Source organism: Hylobates moloch, unplaced genomic scaffold (genome assembly GCF_009828535.3).
Source record: "Hylobates moloch isolate HMO894 unplaced genomic scaffold, HMol_V3 SCAFFOLD_4, whole genome shotgun sequence".
NCBI lineage: Eukaryota > Metazoa > Chordata > Mammalia > Primates > Hylobatidae > Hylobates > Hylobates moloch.
The window spans coordinates 42,204,290-42,214,371 of NW_026652279.1; the positions used below are offsets into that span (position 1 = coordinate 42,204,290).

At 42.0% G+C, this 10,082-nt stretch overlaps 1 protein-coding gene and 1 pseudogene across 5 annotated transcripts in view; both read left to right on the plus strand.

Moving 5' to 3' along the window:
• The window catches only part of CD80 (CD80 molecule), a 36,063-nt gene that overhangs the window by 23,697 nt on the left and 2,284 nt on the right, over window positions 1-10,082 (plus strand). Inside the window, exons 5-6 of one of the 5 annotated variants that reach the window (XM_058437453.1) lie at window positions 3,287-3,372; window positions 6,375-6,408. In XM_058437453.1, the coding sequence (XP_058293436.1) occupies window positions 3,287-3,336 (50 nt within the window). In that variant the 3' untranslated portion in view covers window positions 3,337-3,372; window positions 6,375-6,408. Of the gene's footprint in view, window positions 1-533; window positions 1,083-3,286; window positions 3,373-5,009; window positions 5,057-6,374; window positions 6,471-8,456; window positions 8,566-10,082 lie in introns of those variants that run through there. The other 4 variants (XM_032150098.2, XM_032150097.2, XM_058437452.1 and 1 more) reach the window with 4 other exon arrangements.
• On the plus strand, window positions 3,379-5,248 carry LOC131383238 (cysteine and glycine-rich protein 2-like; annotated as a pseudogene).

Here is a 10,082-nt window from a genome sequence, read left to right on the forward strand (position 1 = left end):
GTGATATTGTTACAAATTTTCTTTTTATTTTATTTATTTATTTATTTTTGAGACAGAGTCTTGCCCTGTTGCCCAGGCTGGAGTGCAGTGGCACGATCTCGGCTCACTGCAACCTCCACCTTCCGGGTTCAAGCAATTCTCCTGCCTCAGCCTCCCAAATAGCTGGGATTACAGGCGCCAGCCACCACCCTTGGCTAATTTTTTCTATCTTTAGTGGAGATGGGATTTCACCCTGTTGGCCAGGCTGGTCTCGAACTCCTGACCTCGTGATCCGCCCGCCTCAGCCTCCCAAAGTGCTGGGATTACAGGTGTAAGCCACTGCACCCGGCCTTATTTTCTTGTAATAAATATTCTAAAATTTATATATACTAACCACCACTATCCATCAAGCATTCATCTTAAAAAGTTTTTGTAACAATAGTGTTATTGAAAGCAATAAAATGTGCCCTTTGCAATTGCCCTTAGGGATTTGGTGTTCTTTTAGGGCATGCCGCCGACACGGTTCCATGGTGCCAAACAATTTTTTTTTGTAGGTGAATGTGCTTTTTAAGAACTACTGGTTCATTCTGAACCAAGTCTGGGAAAGGTGAGTGACAAACTCCTTAAAGACAACGCCTGAAAAGGGTCATTTTGGAGCAAATATTTTACCCTACTGGTAGTAAACTCAGAGAATTCTCTTTCCCCAAGAGGTGAAATCATTTGAAAATATAAAATGAAAATGTTGGGTTTATATGAATATATACATCTTAGGCCTATAATGGCTTAAGATGGCTTACTTACAAGGTGAACTCAGATGCTCGAAATATTAATACTTGTTTAAATTGTATGGCTGATCATACAGAGGACCACACGTCTCTCTCCCTACCCCTAGCCCCACTCCCAAGGATAGGTTTTGTGACTGTATAGTAAGAAACAATACACTGAGTTTGATAATACAGTTGCACATAAGTATATAGCACAATATATACTATATGGCATGTCTTAATTCTTCATGTCTTTACTTGTAGTTGCGAAGTGGATAATTTATTTTAGATGGTCTAGTAATTCATGCTAGTATATGATTTACTCTAGATCTTTCAGTGTTACAGCAGATTTTTTTTTTTTTTTTTTTTTTTTGAGACGGAGTCTTGCTCTGTCACTCAGGCTGGAATGCAGTGGCGCGATCTCGGCTCACTGCAACCTCCGCCTCCCAGGTTCAAGCAATTCTCCTGCCTCAGCCTCCTATGTAGCTGGGACTACAGGTGCCGGCCACCACACACAGCTAATTTTTGTATTTTTAGTGGAGACGGAGTTTCACCATGTTGGTCAGGCTGGTCTCGAACTCCCGACCTTAGGTGATCCATCCACCTCAGCCTCCCAAAGTGTGGGGATTACAGACATGAGCCACCATGCCCAGCTACAGCAGATTCTTTATTTTCCTCAATGAGATAAAATTTCCTGGGAAAATTAGTTCAAATATAAACCAAACTTTGACATGACTATTGATACTCCCAACTTACCAGTCTCAGTCATCTTTTATGTGTTGTAAAAATTTTATTAAAATGAGGCTTCAATCAGTTTATTAAGTCTCTATTTTTACTTTCTTGTTATAGCATTATTCAACCAATTTCACATTACTCTGATTGAAGGCAGAAAACAGTAGAGTACTGATTATTAAATCAGTAATACTAGCTTGGATTGCATTTTGATTTGGACATTATTTATATTGGAATATGGATATATGTGACATTCTAGGACAGGGGTTGGCAAATTTTTTTCTGAATAGAGCCAGATAGTAAATATTTTAAGCTTTGCAGTCACAGTCTCTGTTGCAACAACTCAATTCTGCTGGTTGTAGCAAAAAAGCAGCCACAGACAAGACATAAATGAATGACATGGCTATGTTCCAACAAAATTTCTTTTCTTTCTTTTTTTTCTTTTTTTTGATACAGAGTTTCACTCTCGTTGCCCAGGCTGGAGTGCAATGGTGTGGTCTGGGCTCACTGCAACCTCTGCCTCCCAGGTTCAAACTATTCTCCTGCCTCAGCCTCCCAAGTAGCTGGGATTACAGGTGCCTGCCACCACAACTGGCTAATTTATGTATTTTCTTAGTGGAGATGTGGTTTCACCATGTTGGTCAGGCTGGTCTCGAACTCCTGACCTCAGGTGATCCATCTGCCTCAGCCTCTCAAAGTGCTGTGATTACAGGCGTGAGCCACCATGCCCAGCCACAAAATTTCATTTTTAAAAACAGGTGTAGGACAGGTTTGGCCCATGTGCTATAGTTTGCTAACTTAAGGTTTTTGTCTTTGTGGTTGGAGAGCTTTAGGGTATAAATGTCTCAAATCTCATTAATTGGACTGTGTGGGGATTCTTTAGAATAAGATTCAAAAGCAAATAATGCATTTATGGGAGGTCAAGGGCTGACTGCACTAACAAATATACATTAAGTGTATAGTTCATAGAAATGTTACAGGTCAATGTGAGTAAAGCTTTGACATGAAAATGTATTAGTCCATTTTCATGCTGCTGATAAAGACATACCTGAGACTGGGCAACTTACAAAATAAAGAGGTTTAATTAGACTCACAGTTCCACGTGGCTGGGGAGGCCTCACAATCATGGCAGAAGGCAAGGAGGAGCAAGTCATGTCTTACATGGATGGCAGCAGCCAAAAAGAGAGCTTGTTATAAGGAAACTCCTGTTTTTAAAACTATCAGATCTTGTGAGACTCATTAACTATCATAAGGACAGTGCAGGAAAGACTCGCCCCCATAATTCAGTCACCTCCCACTGGGTTCCTCCCATGACATGTGGGAACTGTGGGAGTTATAATTCAAGATGAGATTTGGGTGGGGACACAGCCAAACCATATCAGTAAATAACTGATCTGGAAAAAAAAAACGCCCAAATGTATTAATTAAGTGGATTGCGCAAATGATTCTTTTTAGTGTAGTCCCACCAAATTTGTTTTCCCTTGATAAACTGGAAGGAGATAAATCTGAGAGAGCCATACTCATGGTATCTAATAAGCTACATGTGCAGATGCCCTCACACAGCTGTGTACCTTGGATTCTGGGTCTGCCCCTGTGGGATGTTACCAGGTTTCTAACAGGTGTCACAACAGACCTGGCTTGCTGCTACTGAGGCCTCCCTCTTTCCCTCACACACATACTCTCTCCAGGTTAAATGAGGTTTGTGGATGAGTGTAGAGTGGAAGCCAGGAATGAGCTGAAGCCTGTGAAACTTCTAGACTCCCAGGATAACGGAAATGGCTTGTTATTTTTTGTGTCATTCTAATCTGTAGAGGTCAACTCTGGTAATCACTTGATGTCTCCATGCAATCTGGTGTTTTAGAGAAAAAAGAAAAACCAACTCTCCTGTCTTTAAGTGGTAGGTACACTATGATTAAATAGGTGTTTTAGAATGATTACTGTGACAGCAATGTGCAGGAGTTATTAGAGCCTAGGAAACCTGAGGCAAAGAGACCGGTTTGCAGGCTACTAAGTGGGAGACGAGAAAAATCTCAGCTAAGGCAGTTGCTGCAAGAGATTTGGGAAAAAGCAGTAAGTTCCAGAGATATTCTGAATATAGAACAGAAAATACAGGGGAGCCTACTGGGAAGTGAGCACAAAGAAAATACCACACTCTTATTCGGGTAACTAAATGGTATTGTTATTCACTGAAATGGGAGAATACAGGTGGTAGATATGATTTGGAAAGCATGCAGTAAATTCAGTTTTAATCAGGTGGAGATGCTGGCATCCATCCAATACACAAATTTAGAAATCAGATGGCATTTCTTTTTTTTTTTTTTCCTTTGTCTTTTTCTGAGATGGATTCTCACTCTGTCACCCAGGCTGGAGTGCAGTGGTGCAATCTTGGCTCATTGCAACCTCTGTCTCCCTGGTTCAAGCAATTCTCTTGCTTCAGCCTCCTGAGTACCTGGGATTGTAAGCATGCACCACCACGCCCCGATAATTTTTTGTATTTTTAGTAGAGACAGGGTTTCACTATGTTGGCCAGGCTGGTCTCGAACTCCTGACCTCAGGTGATCTGCCCACCTTGGCCTCCCAAAGTGCCGGAATTACAGGTGTGAGCCACTGTGCCCGGCCTCAGATGGCATTTCAAATCTCGGGTGTGGAGGATATTACCTAGGAAGACTGGGGCCAGTAAGGGCAAGATGGGACCACAAACAGAACCATGGGAACAACAATAATTAGAGGACAAGAAGTGGAAGAACAGCCTTCAGAGAAAACTGAGTGCAACAAACAGAAACAGAAGGATGTGGTGTCACAGAAGTCCAAGAAGGAGAAGATTCCAACTGGCCAAATGCTGATGAGAAGTCCAGTAAGCAAAAGAATAAAACTAGGCCAGGCGCAGTGGCTCATGCCTGTAATCTCAGCACTGTGGGAGGCTAAGACGGGTGAATCACCTGAGGTCAGGAGTTCAAGACCAGTCTGGCCAACATGGGGAAACCCCATCTCTACTGAAAATACAAAAATTAGCTAGGTGTGGTGGCACATCCCTGTAATCCCAGCTACTCAGGAGGCTGAGGCAGGAGAATTGCTTGAACTCGGGAGGCAGAGATTGTAGTGAGCTGAGATCATGTCACTGCACTCCAGCCTGGCCTGGGGAACACAGTGAAAGTCCGTCTCAAATAAATAAATAAATAAATAAATAAATAAAACTTACCACTGGGTTTGGTAATCAGAAAAGTAAAAACAGGGATCTCGGACTCCCCGGACCCTCTCTCCAGCCCAGCCTTGCTAGCTCTGCCTGTGGTGCATGCTCCTGCCTCTGACTCAATGGTTTGCAGGAAAAATTTAGATAGCACAACAGTGGCAATTCACAATGAAGAGATCTACTGCAAATCCTACTATGGAAAGAAATATGGGACAAATGGCTATGGTTATGGCCAGGGCGCTGGCATGCTTAACATAGCGAGAGGCTGGGCATCAAGCCAGAGAGTGTTCAGCCTCTCAGGCCTACAAATCCAAACGCTTCTAAATTTGCTCAGAAATATGCAGGTGCTGAGAAGTGTTCCAGATGTGGGGATTCTGTATATGCTGCCGAGAAGATAATTGGAGCTGGAAAGCCCTGGCACAAAAACTGTTTCTGATGTGCAAAGTGTGGGAAGAGTCTTGAATCAACAACTCCGACTGAAAAAGAAGGTGAAATCTATTGTAAAGGATGCTATGAAAAGAACTTTGGGCCCAAGGGATTTGGCTATGGCCAAGGAGCAGGAGCTCTTGTTCATGCCCAGTAAGGTGTAAACCCAGAACTAAGCATCACACATTGAGAATCTCTTCGTAACCTAGGCACAGATAATCTTTAACACTAAACTACTGTGAAATTCTACCAGCATTGAGTACTGTATATTACCCTGTACTTGGATAGGCTGGCTAACTCATAGGGAGAGAGCACTGTATCGTATCTTTTTGCTTTATTCACCAGCATTTTTGGGGAACATTTTACGTTTTAAATAAAACTTCAGCATGAAAAAAAAAAGTAAAAACAATAAGTTAGTAAATACTCATTTATTTGTAAGCCATTTCAGAGAAATCAGAAGATGAGCTGCTATAATTTGTGTCCCTGCCATTTTTCCAGATGTTGCTAATGATTCCTCAAAGCAGCTGAAGAATAAATACTGTAGCTGCTGCTCCTGATCTGGAGGGATGGACCCGCAGCACCATATTCACCAACACCTTTCTCCTCCCCACCCTCATTTCCTTGTGTACTTCTTGTGCTCTCTGTGGGACTGAAACTACAGCTGATAACCTTGAGAGCTCTCTTCTAGGATGGTCCCACCTAATACCAAGCCATATCCACACTTAGTTCTTTGCCAGACTTGTTCTGTATTTCCAGTAGCTAGAGGGTGAAAAACCTGTATCAGAAAGTGAATGCAAAGTGGCTCCTGTAGCTTTAGGGCAGCTACTGTGAGTTAAGGGTGTGTGTGATGTGTATGTGTTGAGAGAGAATATGGTAGGAGAAAGGCAGAAGGCATGACAGAACTACAGAAGGAAAAATAAAGTATACCTAGAACACAACATCAACCCGTTAGTAGTAACACATAGTTATAATCAGCTATAAAAGTGAGATACTACAAGATGGCTTGTAAAAGATTTCCTTAGAATCTTCCTTATGTCAACTTAACTCACTAAATGCAGACATTCAAAGTATCTTTTTCACTTTTAATATCTGACATCTGAATATTAGTTGCCCACAAGTATGTGCCTGATTGAAGAATTATGCAAGAAAAATGCTAGCAGCTGCATACTGGAGAGCTGACCAGGCAAAGAATACTTCACAGTTGCGTCAATAGAAAAGGCACAGAATGAGTATCAGGCAGTAGGAAACACATTACAGCTGACATTATTCTTTTCCCTCCATAGCCAAGCAAGAGCATTTTCCTGATAACCTGCTCCCATCCTGGGCCATTACCTTAATCTCAGTAAATGGAATTTTTGTGACATGCTGCCTGACCTACTGTAAGTACTATCATACTGATCTCAATTCTGGAAGATCAAACTTTATTACCATGGTTCGGCATCTCTCTGAGGTTTTAGCCTATTTGCTTCTCATGTTTACGGCAAGTCTGTGGAAACATTAGCATCTCGTTTATTTGTCTCAACAAGTTCTGTTCATTCACTGGACATTTTCCGGACACCTCCTACGTGTGGCACTCTAGTAGGCACTGGAATTGCAAAGACAAGAAGTCACTGCCCTCAAGACATATTCTAGTTTAGTCCGTTTATTTTTTCCCTGACTTTATATATTTTTGGAGACTGGGGTTTGCTAACTAATTTGAAAACGTTTCTGATGCTAAATGATATTCTAATTTTTTTAAGGGCTAGTCGATTTGGCAGGTGAGTTGTTACACATTCCTTAGTGAATTCCAACTTCCATGGCCACCATCCTGCTGATATTCTAATTTTGATTTGGAGTTAGAGAAAAGACAAATTGACAAAATTTGGAGCCAAGGATCATTTTCTTGGAGGAAGGCAAGATGCACTAATACAGTTGAGAAACTACATGGCTACAGGTGATCTCACCAATTCTCAGTTCTTGGGCCGGGTGAGGTGGATCACGCCTGTAATCCCAGCACTTTGGGAGGCCAAGGCAGGTGGATCACTTAAGGTCAGGAGTTCGAGAACAGCCTGGCCAACATGGTGAAACCTTGTCTCTACTAAAAATACAAAAATTAGCCGGGTATGGGGGTGTGCACCCGTAGTCCCAGCTACTCAGGAGGCTGAAGCAGGAGAATTGCTTGAACCCAGGAACCCAGGAGGCGGAGACTGCAGTGAGCCAAGATCATGCCACTGCACTCCAGTCTGGGCGACAGAGTGAGACTCCATCTCAAAAAACAAACAAATTCTGTTTTTTTGTTTTTTTTTTTGAGATGGAGTCTCACTCTGTCACCCAGGCTGGAGTGTATGGCCCGATCTCAGCCCACTGCAGCCTCCACCTCCCAGGTTCAAGCAATTATCCGGCCTCAGCCTCCTGAGTAGCTGGGACTAAGGTGCGTGCTGCCACGCCTGGCTAATATTTTTTTGTATTTTTAGTAGAGACGGGGTTTCACCATGTTGGCCAGGATGGTCTTGATCTCCTGACCTAGTGATTCGCCTGCCTTGGCTTCCCAAAGTGCTGGGACTTCTTGTCTTTGGAATTCCAGTGCCTAGTAGAGTGCCACACACATAGGTGTCCAGAAAATGTCCATTTTCTCAGTTCTTTAGAATACATTTTTGGATGAAAGATCAGGAGTGGCTGATGAAAGAAGAGATTTCTAAGATATTTTACCCTATGAATTTACACTTTGGGTGTTAGACATATGCTGCCCTCAATCTCTATGATTAAATGAAGAGGAACTGCTAGTTCTATGGTCCGAAATAAGGCCATAATCACTATGAAGGGGTACCAACTCTTCTTTGAGAAGAAATCATGTACACTGATCAAATAAAATCGGAAGATCAACATCTGCTGATTTTCCCAGGCTTTAGCACCAAAAAAACCCAAAGCTCAGTGAATTCTTTAGAGAGTATGTGCTGTTAACAACTTATCCCAAGGGTAGGATAAAGAGGTCTGGTGGGCTCAAGGATGTTTCTAATACCAACTATCCAGTGTTACCCCTTTAATTCAGGGGTTCTCATCCTCAACATTATTGGCATTTTGGGCAAGATAATTCTTTGTTTTGGAGTGCTGTTCTGTGCACTGTAGGATGTTTAGCAGCTTCCTTAGCCTCTATTCACTACATGCCAGTAGCACTCCTTGCCCGTTGTGACAACCAAAAATATCCCCAAGCATTGCCAAATGTCCCCTTGGCAAAGAGGTGAAGAGGCAGCATTGTAAATTACCCCTGGTGTAAGAACCACTGCTCCAGTTCTAAGCCAGTCTGAAGGCTTGCTAAAGTAAATATTAATATATGGGCACAATTCAAGGGAAACTTATCATTTTTATTGTTTGTTCTTGTCTCCAAGGCTTTGCCCCAAGATGCAGAGAGAGAAGGAGGAATGAGAGATTGAGAAGGGAATGTGTACGCCCTATATAACAGTATCCGCAGAAGCAACGGGCTGAAAAGATCTGAAGGTAGCCTCCGTCATCTCTTCTGGGATACATGGATCGTGGGGATCATGAGGCAGTCTTCTCTTCCTCTTAACAACAAATTTAAGCTGTTTTACATACTACCTCACCTCTTAAAAACCTCTTTCGGATTAAGTTGAACAGTTACAAGATGGCTGGCATCCCTCTCCTTTCTCCCCACATGCAATTTGCTTAATGCAACCTCTTCTTTTGCCATGTTTTCATTCTGCCACCTTGAAATATTCCCATCTTGTCAGCGAATTCCATGTCTTTTATTATCTATTAAACACTAATTTGAGTTCATCTTGAATATTCCTGTGGTAACTTCTTATTCTGATCATTCATTTTTCCCTGTATCTCTCAGTATTGATGGACATGGGTTGGGGCCACTTTGTATTAACACGGTAACATTTTCATTGGTTTCTCTGCCTCTTACTAACAGACTCATCCTACTGACCAATCATGGAGCCAAATTTCATAAAGAATTACTCTGTCATGTCATTTTCCCACTCAAAAACTCAGAAGAGACCCCACTGCCTACAGAAAAAACTTCAAAGCTTTTTAACTTTCCACATTCCAGCTGATCTCTTCAGTCTAAATATCCTTGAATTCTGTCAATTGTTCCTCACATGGCATGGTTTCCAGTGCCTCACATGAATGGGGTAAACGGAACCCAAGACTTTAGATTTGGTCTTAATGACTCTACATACAATGAGATAATTATTATCTGGGGTCTGGAATGTCCATCCTGTTAAGAGAGCCTAACACAGCACTAGCTTTAGTGAGTCACAAATCCCCAGGTATTTTCATGCAAGAGAAACTTACGTGGGACATTAGAATCCAAGAGACTGATATCAGGTCCAAGGTAGTTATAAGCCTCCCTAAACAGTTCAGCTTTGACTTGTGAAGGTTGGAGTTAACACCAGTATAAGAATTAGTCTACAAAATTATCTTTAAAAATAAAGGAAAGCAAGAATTGTCCTGGGCAGGAGGGGGAAACATAAAGAAAAATGAAAAATAATACCTGAGACTTATACAACAGGTTGTTTTGCAAAAACACTATTTCATCTTAGTCTTATAAAAATCTCTATGAGCAAGATCTATTTCCATTTTATGGGAGAGAAACCAGAGGCTCCCAGAGGTTAAGTGATTTGCTTGAGGTAAGGTCATACAGATGAGGAATAAAACCAAGATTCAAACTGGATATCAAATTCAGGCTCCTTTCCCTACAACCTGGCAGCCTATGCATTTTTTCCCCCAAGGCAGTGTCTCAACTTCCCATCCTGTTTTTTCATTTCCACTGAATGCTTGCTCACTCCTCAGAATGTCTTTTCCAGGATGTTGCTCTGGCTCAGTTCTGTCATTATCTACAATTTTCTTGACTTTCTATCTAAAGTCTTCTGCTCAGTCTGCTGATACTTCAAAATGAAGCCGTGTAGCCAATCTTCTACACAAGGCCTTCTGTGGCCATCTTGTCCAGCTCAAGCAGTGCCACCTCTATAGTACATCTCATACCACCAGCA